At 43.1% G+C, this 22,690-nt stretch overlaps 1 protein-coding gene across 1 annotated transcript; it reads left to right on the top strand.

Annotated features, from left to right (window-relative positions):
• Positions 1-200: 200 nt before the first annotated feature.
• Positions 201-11,940, top strand: LOC135512424 (hydroxycarboxylic acid receptor 2-like). The gene is made up of 2 exons (XM_064934446.1): positions 201-3,561; positions 9,489-11,940. The coding sequence occupies exon 2, from the start codon at positions 9,588-9,590 to the stop codon at positions 10,644-10,646; it is 1,059 nt and encodes a 352-aa protein (XP_064790518.1). The 5' UTR covers positions 201-3,561; positions 9,489-9,587; the 3' UTR covers positions 10,647-11,940.
• Positions 11,941-22,690: the final 10,750 nt, after the last annotated feature.

Below are 22,690 nucleotides of genomic sequence, written 5' to 3'. Positions count from 1 at the left end.
AGTTTTTCACAATTCCTGACATTTAATCCTAGTAAAAATTCCCTGTTTTAGGTCAGTTAGGATCACCACTTTATTTTAAGAACGTGAAATGTCAGAAAAATAGAGAGAATTATTTATTTCAGCTTTTATTTCTTTCATCACATTCACAGTGGGTCAGAAGTTTACATACACTAAATTAGTATTTGGTGGCATTGCCTTTAAATTGTTTAACTTGGGTCAAACGTTAGCCTTCCACAAGCTTCCCACAAAGAGTTGGGTGAATTTTGGCCCATTCCTCCTGACAGAACTGATGTAACTGAGTCAGGTTTGTAGACCTCCTTGCTTTTTCAGTTCTGCCTACAAATGCTCTATTTGATTGAGGTCAGGGCTTCGTGATGGCCACACCAATACCTTGACTGTGTTGTCCTTTTTGTCAATAACAGCTGCCAATGTTTAATATTAAAGAAGTCTCGAGGTATTGCTTGCCTGAGGCAGAGTACCTTGTGATAAGCTGTAGACCACACTATTTACCGAGAGAGTTCTCATCTATTTCATTCATAGCCGTCTATTTACCACCACAGACCAATTCTGGCACTAACACCACACTCAACCAACTCTTTAAGGCCATAAGCAAACAAAAAATGCTCATCCAGATGCGGCGCTCTTAGTGGCCTGGGACTTTAATGTAGGCAAACTTAAATCCATTTTACCACATTTTTACAAGCATTTCACATGTGCAATCAGAGGGAAAAAAGCTCTAGACCACCTTTACTCCATACACAGAGATGCATACAAAGCTTTCCGCCGACCTTCATTTGGTAAATCTGAGCATAATTCTATCCTCCTGATTCCTGCTTAAAAGCAAAAACTAAAACAGGGATGTACCAGTGACTCGCTCAATACGGAAGTGGTCAGATGAAGCGGATGCTACGCAACAGGACTGTTTTGCTTGCACAGACTGGAAAATGTTCCGGGATTCATCCAATGGCGTTGAGGAGTATACCACCTCAGTCATTAGCTTCATCAATAAGTTCATTGACGATGTCGTCCCCATAGTGACCGTACGTACATATCCCAACCAGAAGCCATGGATTACAGGCAACATCCGCATTGAGCTAAAGGCTAGAGCTGCCGCATTCAAAGAGCAGGACAATAATCCGGAGGCTTATAAAAAATCCGGCTATGCCCTCAGATGAACCATCAAACAAGCAAGGCTTCAATACAGGATTAAGATTGAATCCTACTACACCAACTATGACGCTCGTCGGATGTGGTTAGGGCTTGGAAACTATTACGAACTATAAAGGGAAACCCAGATGCAAGCTGCCCAGTGACGCGAGGCAAGCAACACTGAAGCATGCACAAGGGCACCAGCTGTTCTGGATTACTGCATGATAATGCTCTCGGTAGCCGATGTGAGCAAGATCTTTAAATGGGTCAACATTCACAAAGCTGCGGGGCCAGACGGATTACCAGGACGTGTACTCCAAGCATGCGCGGACCAACTGGCAAGTGTCTTCACCGACATTTTCAACCTCTCCCTTACCGAGTCTGTAATAACTACATGTTTCAAGCAGACCACCATAGTCCCTGTGCCCAAAGAAGCAAAGGTAACTAACTAAATGATTACCGCTCCATAGCACTCATGTCGGTAACCATGAAGAGATTTGAAAGGCTGGTCATGGCTGGCTCACATCAACAGAATCCTCCCGGATACCTTAGACCCAATCCAATTCACATACCACCTTAAACTATCCACAGATGACGCAATCTCAATCATAGATTGGCCTTTCCCATCTGGACAAAAGGAACACCTATGTGAGAATGTTGTTCATTGACTACAGCTTAGCGTTCAACACCATAGAGCCCCCGAAGCTCATCATTAAACTTAGGATCCTGGGATTAAACACCTCCCTCTGTAACTGGATCCTGGAATTCCTAACGGGCCACCCCCCAGGTGATAAGGGTAGGCAACAACACTTCTGCCACGCTGATCCTCAACACGGAGGCCCCTCAAGGGTGTGTACTTAGCCACCTCCTGTACTCCCTGTTCACCCACGACTGCGTCGCTAAACACGACTCCAACACCATCATTAAGTTTGCTGACAACAAAACAGTGGTAGGCCTGATCACAGACAATGCTGAGACAGCCTATAGGGAGGAGATCAGAGAACTCGCAGTTTGGTCTCAGGGCAACAACCTCTCCCTCAATGTGAGCAAGACAAAGGAGCTGATCGTGGACTACAGGAAAAGGCGGGCTAAACAGGCTCCCATTAACATCGAAGGGGCTGTAGTGGAGCGGGTCGAAAGTTTCAAGTTCCCTGGTGTCCACATCACCAACGAACTATCATGGTCCAAACACACCAAGACAGTCGTGAAGAGGGCACGACAAAACTTTTTTCCCCTCAGGAGACTGAAAAGATTTGGCATGGATCCCCATGTTCTACAGCTGCACCATCGAGGGCATCCTGACCAGTTGCGTGACCACCTGGTATGGCAATGTCTCGTCATCTGACCGTAAGGCGCTAACAGAGGGTAGTGCATACGGCCCAATACATCACTGGGGCCAAGCTTCCTGCCATCCACGAACTCTATAATAGGCGGTGTCAGAGGAAAGCCTATAAAATTATGAGAGACTCCAGTCACCCAAGTCTGTTTTCTCTGCTACCGTAAGGCAAGCAGTACCGGAGCGCCAAGTCAAGGACCAAAAGGCTACTCAACAGCTTCTACCCCCAAGCGATAAGACTGCTTGAACAATTAATCAAATGGCCACCGGACTATTTACATTGTTTTGTACACTGCTGCTACTCGCTGTTTATTATCTATTTATAGTCACTTCATCACTACCTACATGTACAAATTACCTCAACTAACCTGTACCCCTGCACACTGACTTGGTACTGGTGCCCCCTTGTATACAGCCTCGTTATTGTTATGTTATTATGTTACTTTTTTTTTTTTTTTTTACTTCATTTGGTAAATAGTTTCTTAACTCTTATTGAACTGCACTGTTGGTTAAGGGCTTGTAAGTAAGCATTTCACGGTAAGGTCTTCACTTGTTGTATTCGGCGCATGTGACATGTGATTTGATGACTCTTAGGTAAAAGCGGAACTGTGTGCCTCAGCAAAAAGTCGCCCCCCAGATGTATGCCTAGTTTTCTTCTTATAAGGCCAGCACATTTCACCTTCTCGTATCTCATATTACGTCTATATCATGATTCACTGGTATTTGGAACAAAATCCCCTATTGCTGTGAACAAGCAGTTGCATGTCAAAACAATGACATGACAATGACATGACAAAGATAAAGCGGTGTGGGAAGAGGACATTGAAATGAAGGTTGATTGCAAAACTTCCTGAATTACCTCAGAGATCTTGCTGTTTGTGATGTCACACTGGCTCTGGCCAGTCTTCAGAGGAAGTCATTCTCAAAGTCAATCTAAAGACGTTCTTCTTGAAACCAACAGAAACGCCTGAACAGTGGAGACACACAGGAGAGGAGATAAAATATGTTGAGGGGAGCATAGACTGCCTTTTAAACCCAATTGTTGTCACACTGACCCCAAATGCATGACTCAACTGGTGAGTAGTGGATACATATTCTAAACATGTTCAAATGTTATAACATTGTTGTGATTACACTTGTGAGGTGTGTGGGTGAAAGGGATGCCACGACATGACCGGTAACTAGATGGTTGAGTTTAATGTCCTCCTCAGACAACTGACTCATACACTATTACAATGCTATAACATGCAATATTAGCTAGCAGTTGTCTTTAGTTGACCTTTAGTTGGCTCTCCCTATTTTGATTTCTAGACAAACAAATCCTTTATCTGATTTCCCCAGATTTTGTTTTGCTCCACCTTGTTGGTTTGATTCCTGTCTTTAAGTTTGTTGTGTTTATTTTTTTTGCCTCTTCTTGGGCAAATGCAAATGTAGTGGCCGCTCATGATGGGTGTCTTTTAGGATCCAATGTCTTTCAGAACCCTGCTTAAACCCCACCTGTTTCATTTTGGTTGTTGGTCAGCGACTCTGTCAGTTTCCCCTTCTGTTTGAGCGACATTTTAGGTTTTCCTTGTGGGGAACGTAGCAATATATATAACAGTATGTTGTTTCTAAATGTTGTTTCTCATGTCTGTGTCATGTTTCTCATCAAAGGCTTATTCTACATCAAAAGGCAATTTCATCAGCTGTTCATGAGAAATACAGTGTTTACAAGCAAACGTAGCAAGCATTTCCAGTGAACATGCACTGAAGGGAGGAGTCCATTTTGAGCTTAGAACACACATCGTTTAATTCTACGCTGTGTGTTTCTGAATGCATGGCAAGTGAGGCTGGAATATACAAAGAAGTGAAAGGGTGTGTAAATATTTGAATTTAAAACAGAACATTGTTTAATTGGAAAAATGGGAAGTCACTATTTAAATCAAATAAATGTTATTGGTCACATACACATATATAGCAGATGTTATTGTGGGTGTTTAGTGAAATTGCTTGTGTTCCGAGCTCCAACAGTGCAGTAGTATCTAACAATTCACAACAATACAAACACATCTAAAAGTAAAAGAATGGAATTAAGAAATATATAAATATTAGGACAAGCAATGTTGGAGTGCATTGACTAAAATACAGTAGAATAGAATACAGTATATACATATGAGATGAGTAAAGCAGTAGGTAAACATTATTATCAGCAGCTACACAGCTGATGCCTCCCGTACTCTTCACTAACACGACTAGAAGCCACAACATCACCGGATTCCTGCCGTAAGCTCTGGAGCTTTGCATCGGATATCACAGCTGGCTTGCTGCTACCGAGTGGCTATAGTGGCTAATGCCCTTGTCCCTAAGCTAGCACCAGTTAGCCTCAAGCCAGGCGCATCTCCCGGCTAGCAAATGAAATTACTCCAGCTACAATACCTCTTTTGCCAATTGGCCTGGACCCTTTGTCGACACGGAGCCCCGCCGATCCATCACGACTGGTCTGCCGACGTAATTCTGTACGTTGTGCCCTCAACTGGCCTTTGCTGGACGTCAGTGAGGACACTTCTGCTATCCCCAGCCTGCTATTTTAAAGAACTCCGTGTCTCCCGCTTGTTAGCGTAGTAGCCTGCTGGACTGTTCATTAATCACGCTACTCCATTTTGTTTATTTTGTTTATCTGTTGGCCCCAACCTCGATCTCAGTCCCTGTGTGTAGTTAACTGACCCTCTCTGCCCATTCATTGCCATTTTACCTGTTGTTGTCTTAGCTGATTAGCTGTTGTTGTCTTACCGTTGTTGCCTTAGCTAGCTCTCCCAATCAACACCTCCTTTGGCCGCCAAAGTATATCTCCCTGGTCATCCCCAAAGCCAACCCCCTTTGGCCGCCTTTCCTTCCATTTCTCTGCTGCCAATGACTGGAACGAATTGCAAAAATCGCCATAGTTGGAGACTTATATCTCCCTCACTAACTTTAAGCATCAGCCATCTGAGCAGCTCACCGATCGCTGCAGCTGTACACAGCCCATCTGTAAATAGCCCATCCAACTGCCTACCTCATCCCTATATTGTTTTTATTTACTTGTTTTGCTATTTTACACACCAGTATTTCTACTTGCACATCATCATCTGCACATCTATCACTCCAGTGTTAATTTGCTAAATTGTAATTACTTCGCTACTATGGTCTATTTATTGCCTTACCTCCTTACTCCATTCGCACATACTGTATATAGATTTTTCTATTGTTATTGACATTACTTTTGTTTAACCCCTGAAGTCCACGATCAGCTCCTTCATTTGGTTGACGTTCAGAGGGAGAAGTTATTTTCCTGGAACCACTCCGCCAGTGCCCTCACTTCCTCCCTGTAGGTTGTCTCATCATTGATGGTAATCAGGCCTACTGCTGTTGTGTTGCCTGCAAACTTGATGACTGAGTTGTAGGCGTGTGTTGCCACGCAGTCATGGGTGAACAGGGAGTACAGGAGGGGGATGAGCACGCACCATTGTGGGGCCCCTGTGTTGAGGAACAGCAAAGTGGTGTTGTTTCCTACCTCCTACCTTTACTGGGGACGGCTCGTTAGGAAGCTCAGGACCGAGTTGCACAGGGCGGGGTTCAGACCCAGGGCCCTGATCTTAATGATGAGCTTGGAGGGTACTATGGTGTTGAAAACTGAGCTATAGTCAAGGAACAGTATTCTTACGTAGGTAATACTCTTGTCCAGATGGGATAGGGCAGTGTGCAGTGCGATGGTGATTCCATCATCTGTGGGTATATTGGGGCTGTAATCAAATTGAAGTGGGTCTAGGGTGTCAGGTAAGATCCTTAACCAGCCAGAAGTGATTGCTACGGGGCGATAGTCATTTAGTTCAGTTACCTTTGCATTCTTGGGTACAGGAATAGTGGTGGACGTCTTGAATCATGTGGGGACAGCAGACTGGGATTGGGAGAGATTGAATATATCCGTTAACACTCAAGCCAGCTGGTCTGCGCATGCTCTGAGGGCACGGCTAGGGATGCCATCTTTGCTGGCAGCCTTGCTAGGGTTAAAACACTTAGGGCAAGGGCTTACTCATGTCGGCAACGGAGAACGAGAACCCAAAGTCCTTGGTAGTGGGATGCGTTGGTGCCACTGTGTTATCGTCAAAGCGGGCAAAGAATTTGTTTACTTGTCCGGCAGCAAGACGTCGATGTCCGTGACGTGGCTGGTTTTCCCCTTTGTAAACAGCGATTGTATGTAGACCCTGCCACATACGTCTCGTGTCTGAGCCGTTGAATTGCGACTCCAGTTTGACTCTGTACTGACGTTTTGAATGTTTGATTGCATTACGGAGGGAATAACTACACTGTTTGTATTCAGCCATATTCCCAGTCACCTTGCCCTGGTTCAATGCGGTAGGTTTTAATAGTCACAGTGGGAACTACAGTGCCTTGCAAAAGTATTCATCCCCCTTGGCGTTTTTCCTATTTTGCTGCATTACAACCTGTAGTTTAAATGTATTTTTATTTGGATTTCATGTAATGGACATACACAAAATAGTTTACATTCGTGAAAGGAAATGGAAAAAATTACTTGTTTAAAAAAATTATAAAAAATAAAAGACGGAAAAGTGGTGCGTGCATATCTGTTCACCCCCTTTGCTATGAAGCCTCTAAATCAGATCTGGTGCAACCAATTACCTTCAGAAGTCACATAATTAGTTAAATAAAGTCCACCTGTGTGCAATGTAAGTGTCACATGATCTGTCACATGATCTCAGTATATATACACCTGTTCTGAAAGGCCCCGGAGTCTTCAACACCACTAAGCAAGGGTCACCACCAAGTAAGTGGTACCATGAAGACCAAGGAGCTCTCCAAACAGGTAAGGGACAAAGTTGCGGAGAAGTAAAGATCAGGGTTGGGTTATAAAAGTTTTTTGGGGAACATCCCACAGATCCCCATTAACCAGTTGGATTTAGGGGGCACTATTTTAATTTTGGGATGAAAAATGTTCCCGTTTTAAAAGATATTTTGTCACAAAAAGATGCTTGACTATGCATATAATTGACAGCTTTGGAAAGAAGACACTCTGACGTTTCCAAAACTGCAAAGATATTGTCTGTGAGTGCCACAGAACTGATGTTACAGGCGAAACCCAGATAAAAATCCAACCAGGAAGTGCCGCATTTTTTGAAACCGCTTACGCCAATGACTCCTTATATGGCTGTGAATGAGCTATGAATGAGCTTACGTTTTCCACGTTTTCCCCAAGGTGTCTACAGCATTGTGACATCTTTTTATGCATTTCCCTTGAAGAATGGCTGTAAGGGACCATATATGGCATGTGGTCACATGGTGTCTCCCGCAGAAAACCTTGCGTAAAATACTGAGGTAGCCAATTTTCCAATCGCTTCTTATGAGAAACCAACTGCCTCGACGGATATATTATCGAATATATTTGTTAAAAACACCTCGAGATGGATCCTAAACAACGTTTGCCGTGTTTCTGTCGATATTATGTAGCTAATTTTGAAAAAGTTTTGGCGTTATAGTTGTAGCATTTGTCGGTCGATTTCTCAGCCAAGCATGGTAAAGAAACGGGAGCTTAGGGGTGAATAGTTATACATGCTCAAGCTTTCTGGTTAAAATAAGCGAACCTGTCTATATAAAGTTCTACAGTTGACAGTGCCTGTCAGAGCAAAAACCAAGTTATGAGGTCGAAGGAACTGTCTGTAGAGCTCCGAGACAGGATTATGTCGCCGCACAGATCTGAGGAAGGGTACCAAAACATGTCTGCAGCATTGAAGGTCCACAAGTACACAGTTGCCTCCATCATTCTTAAGTGGAAGAAGTTTGGAAACACCAAGACTCCTAGAGCTGGCCAGGGAGGTCACCAAGAACCCTACGGTCACTCTGACAGAGTTCCAGAGTTTCTCTTTGGTGATGGAACCTTCAAGAAAGACAACCATCTCTGCAGCACTCCACCAATCAGGCTTTTATAGTAGAGTGGCCAGATGGCAGCTACTCCTCAGTAAAAGGCACATGACAGCCCTCTGGTGGTTGCCAAAAGGCACCTAAAGGACTCTCAGACCATGAGAACCAAGATTCTCAAGTCTGATGAAACCAAGATTGAACTCTTTGGCCTGAATGCCAAGCGTCACGTCTGGAGAAAACCTGGCACCATCCCTATGGTGAAGCATGGGGGTGGCAGCATCATGCTGTGAGGATGTTCCCAGCAGGGACTGGGAAACTAGACAGGATTGAGGGGAAGATGATCCAGAGCACTCAGGACCTCAGACTGGGGCGAAGATTCACCTTCCAACAGGACAATGACTTGTGGCTTCGGGACAAGTCTCTGAATTTCCTTGAGCCAGCCAGAGTCCAGACTTGAACCCGAACGAGCATCTCTGTAGAGACCTGAAAATAGCTGTGCAGCAACTCAGGGTCTGAACAATTATGTAAATGTGATATTTCAGTTTTTTATTTTAAATACATTTGCAAAAAATGTATAAAAACCTATTTTTGCTTTGTCATTATGGGGCATTGTGTGTAGATTGATGAGGGAAAAAAGCTATTTAGAATAACACTGTAGTAGTGTTTTGTTGTAGTCTTGCTAACGCCAGCTTCTCTACTTCAGCTCGTGTAGTCACGTGGGTCGCGGCTCAACCAGGCTTGTTTTGCTGAGCTCTTTGCATTATTTATTTATTTGACCAAATAAGGGATCCCCGAATGACGCTGTGGTTTAAGGAACTGCATCTCAGTGCAAGAGGGGACACTACAGAAGAGGGGACACTACTGAATCACATCGGCCGTGATTGGGAGTCCCATAGGGCTGCCTGCAATTGGCCTGGTTTTGGCCGGGTTTGGCTGTCTTTGTAAATAAGAATTTGTTCTTAACTGACTTCCCTAGTTAAAGAAAAGTTAAAGAAAGAAATAAAAATGAACAGACATTTCTTAGAAAATACATTTGTCTGTGTGTCTGTCTTGAAAGCATGCCCCAGTTAAAAATGTACTTCATTTTCTCACATGTTCCTTGTTTCTACAGATATTCCTCTGAGATGCTTTGAAAAGAGGAAGAGGTGGATTTTGTGAAAAAACGGCAACATCCAAAGTTTCCTGGAAACGAAATCATACTCAATCAAAGATGGCTGAAATGGCTACAGTTTCACATGATAACTATACTTGCAGAGAGAACCTGTCCTGCATATCACCTCAGAATCTGGTGGCCGACATACTGCCTCCTGTCCTGATTATAGAGCTCCTACTGGGCCTGCCAGGCAATGTAGTGGCCCTGTGGATCTTCACTTGCCGTCTGAAGATCTGGAGGGTCAACACTCTGTTCCTCTTCAACCTGGTCCTGGCTGACTTCATGCTGCTCATCTGCCTGCCCTTCCGCATTGACAACCTGCTCCGTGGGGAATACTGGGTGTTTGGCGACGCCTGGTGCCGGATCAACCTCTTCATGCTGGCTGTCAACCGTTCGGCAAGTATTGCCTTCATGACTAGCGTGGCCTTCGACCGCTACTTCAAGGTGGTCCATCCGCACCACCGCATCAACCACATGACGTCTACCCAGGCGGGAATGGTGGCGGGGGGCATCTGGGCGGTAGTGATCTCCCTGCGGGTCCCCCTGCTGGCCACCAACCTCCTAAGGGAACATGGCAACATCTCCCTGTGCCGCAGCTTCAACTTCTACACCGTGATTCCTCCGGCGATCCTGCTGCACTATATGGTGTTCATCGGGGAGTTCTTCCTGCCTCTGCTGCTCCTGCTGTTCTGCTCAGCCAGGATCGCCTGCATCCTGCGCCAACGGCAGCTGGACAAAGAGAAGAAGGTGCGGCGGGCCATCCGGGTGGTGGTGCTAATTGTGGCTGTGTTTGTGCTGTGTTTCTTTCCTGGCATCGCCACAGGCCTGGTTGCGCTCTATATCAAGCAGTTCAGATGTTGGGACTGTGAATCCTACAAAATGGCAGGCCAGCTTTTCAGCCTGTCCATTGGCTTCACCTACCTTAACAGCGCCCTGGACCCTGTCATCTACTGCTTATCCAGCTCCATGTTCCAGAACTCCCTCAAGAGCTCCATCAATAAGATGGGCCTTGTGGAGTTGAGGCTGAGCCGACGGGAAGCATGGCCAGCGATGGGTGAGGGAGGCAACTCTGGCCCTTTCCTCCAGAGACAGGCCCCACCTTCTAGAAGGTCCTAATAAGGAGAACAGACTCATGGCAGTGAATTGAATGGAGACGAGACAGTGGAATTTTACAGCTGTAATTAACAAGCCATATGTTATATTCAGAAACATTTCGTAGCTATGTGGGATACGTACTTGAAATGGCTGAATACCAGTTAGTGTGAAACAAAGATAGGAAAAAGAATGCAACCATTCCATCTGAATTTGACATTATTTTCACAACCATCTGATGTTGTAGAATGGCATTATGTTTTTGTCTTGATTTTAATATGTCTGTCAAACACACCATCATTTTTACCAAATACAGTATTCATACAGCAAGATGTTTAATCAAGTGTATGTGTTACTCAGTTCTTTATAAAATATATATATTTTTATGTGATGTTTGTGCTTAGAGTATACTGTACACTGTGTACAAAACATGTTCTTTCCATTACATAGACTGACCAGGTGAATCAAGGTGAAAGCTATGATCCCTTATTGATGTCACCTGTGAAATGAATTTCAATCAGTGTAAATGAAGGGGAGGAGACAGGATTTGTACATCTTGAGACAATTGAGACATGGATTGGGTATGAGTGCCATTCAGAGGGTAAATGGGCAAGACAATAGATTTAAGTGCCTTTGAATGGGGTATGGTGTTAGGTGCCAGGCGCAGTGGTTTGAGTGTGTCAAGAACTGCAACGCTGCAGAGTTTTTCACGCTCAGCAGTTTCCCGTGTGTATCAAGATTTGTCCACCACCCAAAGGACATCCAGTCAACTTGACACAGCTGAGGGAAGTATTGGAGTCAACATGGGCCAGCATCCCTGTGGAACGATTTCAACACCTTGTAGAGTCCATGCTCCAAATTGAGGCTGTTCTGAGGGCAAAAGGGATGCAATGCAATATTAGGAAGGTGTTCCTAATGTTTTGTACACTGAGTGTATATTTTTCTATCTCGATATTTTGTTAATTTGTGATGAATGGAATGGCAATAAAGATTATCCTGAATGTTATGTAAAATACATATGAAGCCACAGATGAAGCCTGTCAAAGCCACAGAAGCCACAGATGAAGGGGAACTCTTGACTGCTGCTGGGGGAGAGAGACTCTTCTCTTCAAAGACTCACATTATACACACAAAAGTGCTACATGTCATCCTTTGTTGCACAGCACCTGGCAGCAGCAAGAGAACTCAATCAATGGCTGTAGGTGTAATTACCGCTGAGCGACCACTGCTGTGCCAACATGTGACTCTGACATGTGGCTTACTGGGACGATACACGGCAGTGCAAACAGAGGTATTAAATATCTTTCTCTCAAGTTTCCATTATTACTCACAGATGATTTTCTTTTGCTCAAATATCTCCAAAGCTAATATACAGGGGATTGGGGAGGCTGTCGTCTAACTCTTTAATAAGAGAACAAATACAATCCACTGTGATCATGCACACTGTCTGTGTGTCTTTAATAGACACAAAAACCAAAGGCTTGGATTTTAATGCAGTGGTTATAAACCGTTTCCTTTCCGGGGACCACCAGATAACCATCAAAAGCTCTTGAGGACCACCATGCACAGAACCGCAGAATTGTTCAACAGAAAATATCTTATTGGGAGTGAAATTTATCAGTGAATGTAACATATTAGTTAATGGCTTATTATTACACAAGGATGTTTGTTAAAAAATAGAATTACAGTACTTGTGTTACTGCATGTGTTACTGCACTGTATAACTACTGTAGAACATTTACAGTTATACATTTCACTGTAATACCATTTTTGGATCAATGTATCAACCTACGTGACATCAAAGAGGGCCAACCAACTTTCTGGTAGAGAATGCAGTGATGACCACTAAAATTGTCACCCGCAATGAAAAGCAGTGCGCTATGATAAACTGCATCTAATGGCTTTATTGAAGTGGCAGCTGCGTTCATCCAGGTGATGTCGCCATAGTCTGAGACCGATGGGAATGTTGACTAAATAATCTCCTTTCTACTATTTAGCGAGAGGCAGGACCTTTTTTCTATAGAAGAAGCTCATTTTTATTCTCAGCTTCTTGACTGACTCATCAACATGCTTTTTAAAAAACAGCTTTTCATCCAATCCAGATGCCCAGATATTTGTAATTAGGGACATGAGCAGTCCTACAATCTAAGCTAGATACCCTCAATCTAACAAATCATCAAGGAACCCACCAGGTACAACCCTAAATCTGTAAATAATGGCACCCTCATAGACGTTATCCTGACCAACTGGCCATCCAAATACACCTGGCCATCCAAATACACCACTGCCTCATTGCCTGCATCCGCTACGGGTCCGCAGTCAAACGACCACCCCTCATCACTGTCAAACGCTCCCTAAAACTGCGAGCAGGTCTTTCTAATCGACATGGCCCGGGTATCCAGGAAGGATATTGACCTCATCCCTTCAGTTGAGGATGCCTGGTCATTCTTTAAAAGTAACTTCCTCACCATCTTAGATAAGCATGCTCCGTTCAAAAAATGCAGAACTAAGAACAGATATAGCCCTTGGTTCACTCCAGACCTGACTGCCATCGACCAGCATAAAAACATCATGTGGCGGACTACAATAGCGTCGAATAGTCCCTGCGATATGCAACTGTTCAGGGAAGTCAGGAAACAATACACGCAGTCAGTCAGGAAAGCAAAGGCTAGCTTTTTCAAGCAGAAATTTGCATCCTGTAGCTCTAACTCTAACTAAAAAAGTTCTGGGACACTGTAAAGTCCATGGAGAACAAGTGCACTTCCTCCCAGCTGCCCACTGCACTGAGGCTAGGTAACACGGTCACCACTGATAAATCCATGATAATCGATATCTTCAACAAGCATTTCTCAACGGCTGGTCATGCCTTCCTCCTGGCTACTCCTACCTCGGCCAACAGCTCCGTCCCCCTCGCAGCTACTCGCCCAAGCCTCCCCAGCTTCTCCTTTACCCAAATCCAGATAGCAGATGTTCTGAAAAAGCTGCAAAACCTGGACCCGTACAAATCAGCTGGTCTTGACAATCTATTTTTGAAACTATCCGTCGCCATTGTCGCAACCCCTATTACCAGCCTGTTCAACCTCTCTTTCATATCGTCTGAGATCCCCAAGGATTGGAAAGCTGCCGCAGTCATCCCCTTCTTCAAAGGGGGAGACACCCTGGACCCAAACTGCTACAGACCTATATCCATCCTGCCCTGCCTATCTAAGGTCTTCGAAAGCCTAGTCAACAAACAGATCACTGACCATCTCGAATCCCACCGTACCTTTCCGCTGTGCAATCTGGTTTCCGAGCTGGTCACGGGTGCACCTCAGCCACGCTCAAGGTACTAAACGACATCATAACTGCCATCGATAAAAGACAGTACTGTGCAGCTGTCTTCATCGACCTGGCCAAGGCTTTCGACTCTGTCAATCACCATATTCTTATCGGCAGGCTCAGTAGCCTCGGTTTTTCTAATGACTGCCTTGCCTGGTTCACCAACTACTTTGCAGACAGAGTTCAGTGTGTCAAATCGGAGGGCATGTTGTCCGGTCCTCTGGCAGTCTCTTTGACGGTGCCACAGCGTTCAATTCTCGGGCCGACTCTTTTCTCTGTATATATCAATGATGTTGCTCTTGCTGCGGGCGATTCCCTAATCCACCTCTACGCAGACGACACCATTCTGTATACTTCTGGCCCTTCCTTGGACACTGTGCTATCTAACCTCCAAACGAGCTTCAATGGCATACAACACTCCTTCCGTGGCCTCCAACTGCTCTTAAACGCTAGTAAAACCAAATGCATGCTTTTCAACCGTTCGCTGCCTGCACCTGCACGCCCGACTAGCATCACCACCCTGGATGGTTTCCGACCTAGAATATGTGGACATCTATAAGTACCTTAGTGTCTGGCTAGACTGTAAACTCTCCTTCCAGACTCATATCAAACATCTCCAATCTAAAATCAAATCTAGAGTCGGCTTTCTATTCCGCAACAAAGCCTCCTTCACTCACTGCAGCTGTACATAGTCCATCGGTAAATAGCCCACCCAATTTACCTACCTCATCTCCATACTTTTTTAAATTTATTTACTTTTCTGCTCTTTTGCACACCATTATCTCTACCTGCACATGACCATTTGATCATGTATCACTCCAGTGTTAATCTGCCAAATTGTAATTATTCGCCTACCTCCTCATGCCTTTTGCACACAATGTATATAGACTCTTTTTACTTTTTTCTACTGTGTTATTGACTTGTTAATTGTTTACTCCATTTGTAACTTTGTGTTGTTGTCTGTTCACACTGCTATGCTTTATCTTGGCCAGGTCACAGTTGTAAATGAGAACTTGTTCTCAACTAGCCTACCTGGTTAAATAAAGGTTAAATAAAAATAAAATAAAAAAATCAGTTACTTTTATGCCCTTTAGAGAACAACATATACTTAGTTTTACCTGCGTTCAATACTCATTTCAGGTCAATAAAGTGTTCTATTATACAATGAATGCAGACTCTAGTTCAGATAGAGCCTGGCTCGGCTGTGGGGCAATAGCATACACAACAGTATCATCAGCATACAAGTGCAGGTTACAATTTCTTTACAGACAAGTCGATATTGTGATTGGAAACAGTAAAAAGTACAGGACCCAAAATCAACCCCTACAGGACACGTTTTGTAATATCCAGGAGACCTGACTTTTACATCAGCAGCAGATACACATTGAGTTCTATCTGTCAAGTAATTTTTAAACCAGGAAGCTGGTCTACGCCAATTGAGGACAGCCTCTGATTTTGCAATGAGTGATCAACAGTATTGAAAGCCTTTGACATATCAATAAAGAGGGCAGCACAATGTAACCACATCATTTATAACTAGGGATGCAGCAGATATAGTATGGTGTATGACCTGCTCTAAAACCTGAATAATGCACATTAAGAATACATTTCAAAGTTAAGAAAGATCTTAGCTGAGAATTACTTAGGATTCCAATATTTAAGCTAGGCAGTAAAGTTTAGAAATAGGGCGATAATTATTTAGGTCACAAGGGTCATCACCTTTGTAAAGGGGGAGTACATGGGCCACCTTCCAAACCTTGGGGATAGTGCCAGATATAATCATCAGGTTAAAAATATGGGTTAATGATTCAGCAATCAGGGGGCAGAGAGCTGCATAAAAAAAGGATCAAGCAGATCAACCCCAGTGGATTTTTTTTCATCAATTTTAAGCAAGGCATCTTGCACATTACAGAAAGTTATATGTTAAAATGAAAGTTGATTGGTTAACCGTCGAGTCAGCTAGAGGCTGGCAGAGGGAAGAGTGGCCTATTGACTGACCAGGGTCAATTAAACCACTGTTTCTCGCAAATGAAATCCAATGGAAATTGTTGCCTTTGATGCTAGTTTGGGAATCTTTGAGGGTGTCTTTATGGAGCTTGTTGGTCCTTGCCTACTTTTCCAAATAATCCTACAGAGATCCATGCAGGCCAGACGTTTTGATTGCTATACCCTATCTGAAAGAGCATATTCCAAGGTTGTTTTAAAGAGCCTAGATTTGACAAACAACACAAAATGTTTCACAGATGGTCTCTCAGCGCAAAACGGTGGTGAAATAGTTGTCTGCTTAAAATCCTATTATAACAATTGGATGACTTTGGGTGTTTCAGTAAGGAACCATTTGATGCCTTCAATTGCATTAGCCTACTTTATTTCAATATTTTTGTAATTCAGTGATATTTATTCCCATAATAATTTATTATGGATCCATCCAGATGTGGTTAAGAAACAGTGCATTTGGTGGGATATGCAAAGCGACATTCCTCGCAAACACCCATTAATACATGTAAAATCCATACACTTGGCAAGAGACTATTGTCCTGCTGATAGCTCATCAAGCGTGGATGGATTCTTTTGATTTCCAATTTATGGGAAAGGCTGCTAAACAATTTACAACTGGCCAACAGCCTTGTTGCACAGTATAGTACACTTTCACTCCATTCTCAGCCTGACTCTCTACCACCAGATGCTTATTGCTATTGTTATTATTTATTTGGTAACATTCCACAAGTAAATGTAATAAAGAAAATACATACATTAAATAGCTCAGGTCTGGACAATACATTAAACCTTTTTTGATTTTATTAATTTATCTGTGATTAATAGCCAAGGCTTTTTGGCTTTACACATTAACTTGTTCATTTAGCAGACTTATTAATAAGATCACTTATTCAGTCTATACATACAGTACTAGTCAAAAGATTGGACAAACCGACTCATTCAAGGGTTTTTCTTTATTTTTGTTATTTTCTACGTCGTTGGATACTAGTGAAGACATCAAACCTATGAAATAACACATACGGAATCAAATAGTAAGCAAAAAAGTGTTAAACATATCAAAATAGATTTTTTATTTGAGATTCTTCAAATTAGCCACCCTTTGCCTTGATGACAGCTTTGCACACTCTTGGAATTCTCTCAACCAGTTTCATAATCACCTGGAATGGATTTCAATTAACATATGTCTTGTTAAAAGTTAAAGAGTGGATTTTTTTCCCTTCTTAATGCGTTTGAGACAATCAGTTGTGTTGTGACAAGGTAGGGCTGGTATACAGAAGATAGCCCTATTTGGTAAAAGACCAAGTCCATATTATGGCAAGAAGAGCTCAAATAAGCAAAGAGAAATGACAGTCCATCATTACTTTAAGACATGAAGGTCAATATGGAAAATTTGAAGAACTTTGAAAGTTTCTTCAAGTGCATTCGCATAAAAAAATAATCAAGCGCTATGATGAAACTGGCTCTCACGAGGACTGCCACACCCTTGGGGCCCCACAAGGGTGCGTTCAGAGCCCTCTCCTGTACTCCCTGTTCATCCACGACTGCGTGGCCACGCACGCCTCCAACTCAATCATCAAGTTTGCGGACGACACAACAGTGGTAGGCTTGATTACCAACAACGACGAGACGGCCTACAGGGAGGAGGTGAGAGCCCTCGGAGTGTGGTGTCAGGAAAATAACCTCACACTCAACGTCAACAAAACTAAGGAGATGATTGTGGACTTCAGGAAACAGCAGAGGGAACACCCCCCTATCCACATCGATGGAACAGTAGTGGAGACAAACTGAATTGGTCCACTCACACAGACAGCATCGTGAAGAAGGCGCAGCAGCGCCTCTTCAACCTCAGGAGGCTGAAGAAATTTGGCTTGTCACCAAAAGCACTCACAAACTTCTACAGTTGCACAATCGAGAGCATCCTGGCGGGCTGTATCACCGCCTGGTACGTCAACAACCGTAAGGCTCTCCAGAGGGTAGTGAGGTCTGCACAACGCATCACCGGGGGCAAACTACCTGCCCTCCAGGACACCTACACCACCCGATGTTACAGGAAGGCCATAAAGATCATCAAGGACAACAACCACCCGAGCCACTGCCTGTTCACCCCGCTATCATCCAGAAGGTGAGGTCAGTACAGGTGCATCAAAGCTGGGACCGAGAGACTGAAAAACAGCTTCTATCTCAAGGCCATCAGACTGTTAAACAGCAACCACTAACATTGAGTGGCTGCTGCCAACACACTGACTCAACTCCAGCCACTTTAATAATGGGAATTGATGGGAAATTATGTAAAATATATCACTAGCCACTTTAAACAATGATACCTAATATAATGTTTACATACCCTACATTATTCATCTCATATGTATACGTATATACAGTACTCTGTATCATCTACTGCATCCTTATGTAATACATGTATCACTAGCCACTTTAACTATGCCACTTTGTTTATATACTGTACTCGATACCATCTACTGTATCTTGCCTATGCTGCTCTGTACCATCACTCATTCATATATCTTTATGTACTTATTCTTTATCCCCTTACACTGTGTATAAGACAGTAGTTTTGGAATTGTTAGTTAGATTACTTGTTGGTTATTACTGCATTGTCGGAACTAGAAGCACAAGCATTTCGCTACACTCGCATTAACATCTGCTAACCATGTGTATGTGACAAATAAAATTTGATTTGATTTGATTTACTTAGATTTGTGTATATTAGCTATTTGTTGGGAATTGTTAGATGTTACTTGTTAAATATATCTGCACTGTCGGAACTATAAGCACAATCATTTTACTACATTCACAAGAAAATCTGCTAACCATGTGTTTGTGACCAATAAAATTTGATTTGGATCTTGACTCTTTTCTCTGGTTTCACATAGCTAGACTGTAGCCTATATACTGTATCTGTTTCGTATGGTACGATGTGCTGTACGTCGTACTTTATGTTGATATGGTTTACGCCAGTGTGCTGCCTTACGTATGAATGGGTTGTCAGAATGAGTGGCACGTCATTAAACGTCTGAGTGATGTACAATGTAAAACCGTGCAGATGTGCGGTCTTCTACAGCTAAGCTACTGTAGATATAACAGTATCTACTAAAGATACTGTCATCTCCAAAACGAACTAGAAAAATGTATGTTCTTGTGACCGCCGTTCTAGCTTAAACCAATCAAAGTAAGTGACAAAGCCTTTTATGGAAAGAAGAAAAAAAAAACGAAGTGGAATAACAGTATGGTTCTCGCTGACATAAGTACATTAATTAAAATTACATTTACATTACATTTTGTCAGGATTTGGCCAGGGTTGTTCCGGGTTTTTGTCAGTAGATGTCCCCATTGTGCTTTTTGTCCCTGTGTTTTTCCCTTGATCCCCATTATTGTTTGCACCTGTGTCTCGTTTCCCCTGATTGTATTTAAACCCTTTGTTTCCCTCAGTTCTGTGCTCTGTGTTTGTATGTTAGCACCCTGCCCTAGTGTTCTGTGTGCTCTTGTCGATTCCGGGTGACGTTCTTGTGGTATTCTGTTTTTTTGTTTTTGTTTATTTTTGGTGAGTTTCTTTTGAGTTCTTTTGTGTTTTACCTACCACCTTTTGGATTTGCCATTTTTGTATTTTAGGATTTTTTCTTTATTAAATACACCGTCTTAAGTACTGCTGTGTCTGCCTCATCTTCTGGGTTCTGCTGTCTATTCGTGGCTCAGTTGGTTAAGTGACGGTTTCTCACTCCGGAGACCCAGGTTCGAAACCGGGTCCTGACACATTTAAGTCATTTAGCAGACGCTCTTATCCAGAGCGACTTACAAATGGCTGAAAACTGCTGTCGTAAGGTTCATGTGGGATACATGAGCTGAGCACAGACGTCGTTCTTGTTAGCCTAAATAAGAATATGAATACCGTGCACAGAAGTCAGCTTACTGTACATTCAGAAAGATTGCCAGAAAGGGTGCATGTCTGCATGTGTTTACTACATTCATATGTGTTTGTTTGGAATGTGTGTCTGTGTGTTTTTATGCATGTGAGTTCACAAAGAGCATTATTCTGTCATGTATTTCATGTTTAAACTTCAGAGGTCAAGGACAGGGTGCAATGTGCTCCTGGTCAACATTAACAACTGGGCATACACTACTTGGATGTGCTGATATTTCTCGATTTCCTTGTCCCAAATCTTTCATTCCATCCATCCTCAACCCCAGGACATGGGTGCTCACATTTTTACTGTGATTTTCATTATTATATATATTTCTTTTTAAACATAGATTCCACCTGTAGTGAAGCCATCAACATTTACACTACATTCCAGTCATTTAACAAATGCTCCCATCCAGAGCAACCCACAGGCGCAACCAGGGCACATCAACAGATCCCCCATCCAGTTGACACAGAGACCCAAACCAGGGACTTCACAGCTACCAGTTCAATGCTCCCAACCATCCAAGACCACCTCACTGTCCCCCGAAAACCGCCCCGCCCCCACTGACCCCCAACATTCTCCATTCCCATCCGACAGGGTCTGGAAATGGAACAACCATCATTGGTGCATCCTTGACGAGCTCAAGCTAAGCAAGTCCTGACGTACTAATCATGGTGAACTCATGGCATAATCGTGTAGTGTATTCCTGGCATTACACAAGATAAAAACAAGTTCAAAGACCTGGATAAATTATTGAACTCAAGATAAATTTGGATCCAGAGACATACAAAATTCTCATCTCTTCGCACAGCAGGTAAGGGAATTTCTGATGCCTCCCATGCTGGGCAGACAGATCCACACACACGTACACCCACCCCCACACACAAATATTTGCCTTGGCCTCTCTCTCTCTCTGTCAGGCAGAGCTACAGCAGCCAGGTCGAGATCAGTTGTACACTGTGTCTAATCAGTAAGTAATGATTGACCAGGTAGAGCCTCATCAAACAGGCCTGCTCTGCTCTCTCCTGACCTTGGCTTGTTTGTCTTACCCTTCTTGTTCATCTGGGCATAGCGGTAAATTTAACCTGATTCACTGCCTATCTGCCTGGGGATGTCAAACTGCCCGCATGGACTTAGAAATGTATGCCATCACTGTGATTTGTACGACATTCAAAAGGGTTTTGCTCACCAACCTTTTTCTGGTGGTACAGCAGTATGACATGGTAGTATAATAGGCGAAGTAAACATATGCTTGAAATAAACTGTTGTAAATTGAAGTACCAGTGTGGAACCAAAGAGATGTGCAAAATATATAAAGTTGAAGTCGGAAGTTTACATACACTTAGGTTGCAGTCATTAAAACTCGTTTTTCAACCACTCCACAAATTTCTTGTTAACAAACTATAGTTTTGGCAAGTTGGTTAGGACATCTACTTTGTCCATGACACAAGTCATTTTTCCAACAATTGTTTACAGACAGTTTATTTCACTTACAACTCACTGTATCACAATTCTAGTGGTTCAGAAGTTCACATACACTAAGTTGACTGTGCCTTTAAACAGCTTGGAAAATTCCAGAAAATGATGTCATGGCTTTAGAAGCTTCTGATAGGCTAATTGACATAATTTGAGTCAATTGGAGGTGTGCCTGTGTATGTATTTCATGGCCGACCTTCAAACTCAGTGCCTCTTTGCTTGACATCATGGGAAAATCAAAAGAAATCAGTCAAGACCTCAGAAAAATAATTGTAGACCTCCACAATTCTGGTTCATCCTTGGGAGCAATTTCCAAACGCCTGAAGGTACCACGTTCATCTGTATAAACAATAGTATGCAAGTATAAACACCATGGGAGCACGCAGCTATCACACCGCTCAGGAAGGAGACGCATTCTTTCTCCTAGAGATTAACATACTTTTTGCGAAAAGTGCAATTCAATCCCAGAACAACATCAAAGGACCTTGTGAAGATGCTGGTGGAAGCAGGTACAAAAGTATCTATATCCACTGTAAAAATTAGTCCTATATCGACATAACCTGAAAGCCACTCAGCAAGAAAGAAGCCACTGCTCCACTGCTCCATAAAAAAGCCAGACTACAGTTTGCAACTGCATACGGGGACAAAGATCGTACCTTTTGGAGAAATGTCCTCTGGTCTGATGAAACAAAAATAGAACTGTTTGGCCATAATGACCATCGTTATGTTTGGAGAAAAAAGGGGGAGGCTTGCAAGCCGAAGAACATCATCCCAACTGTGAAGCACGGGGGTGGCAGCATTATGCTGGGGGGGGGGGGGGGGTGCTTTACTGCAGGAGGGACTGGTGCACTTCACAAAATAGAAAATAGATGGCATCATGAGGTGGGAAAATGTTGTGGATTTATTGAAGCAACATCTCAAGACATCAGTCAGGAAGTTAAAGCTTGGTTGCAATCTGGTCTTCCAAATGGACAATGACCCCAAACATGCTTGCAAAGGTTTGGCAAATTGGCTTAAGGACAACAAGTCAGGGTATTGGAGTGGCCATCACAAAGCACTGACCTCAATCCTATAGAATATTTGTGGACAGATCTGAAAAAGCGTGTGCGAGCAAGGAGGCCTACAAACCTTCTCAGTGGGCCAAAATTCACCCAATTTACTGTGGGAAGCTTGTGGAAGGCTACCCAAAATGTTTGACCCAAGTAAAACAATTTAAAGACAATGCTACCAAGTACTAATTGAGTGTATGTAAACCTCTGACCCACTGAGAATGTGATGAAAGAAATATTTGGACATTTCACATTCTTATAAAAAAGTGGTGATCGTAACTAACCTAAAACAGGGAATTTTTACTAG

Source organism: Oncorhynchus masou, chromosome 24 (genome assembly GCF_036934945.1).
Source record: "Oncorhynchus masou masou isolate Uvic2021 chromosome 24, UVic_Omas_1.1, whole genome shotgun sequence".
NCBI lineage: Eukaryota > Metazoa > Chordata > Actinopteri > Salmoniformes > Salmonidae > Oncorhynchus > Oncorhynchus masou.
The sequence above is the reverse complement of the archived record's forward strand: the minus strand, read 5'-3'. Positions and strand labels throughout refer to the sequence as shown.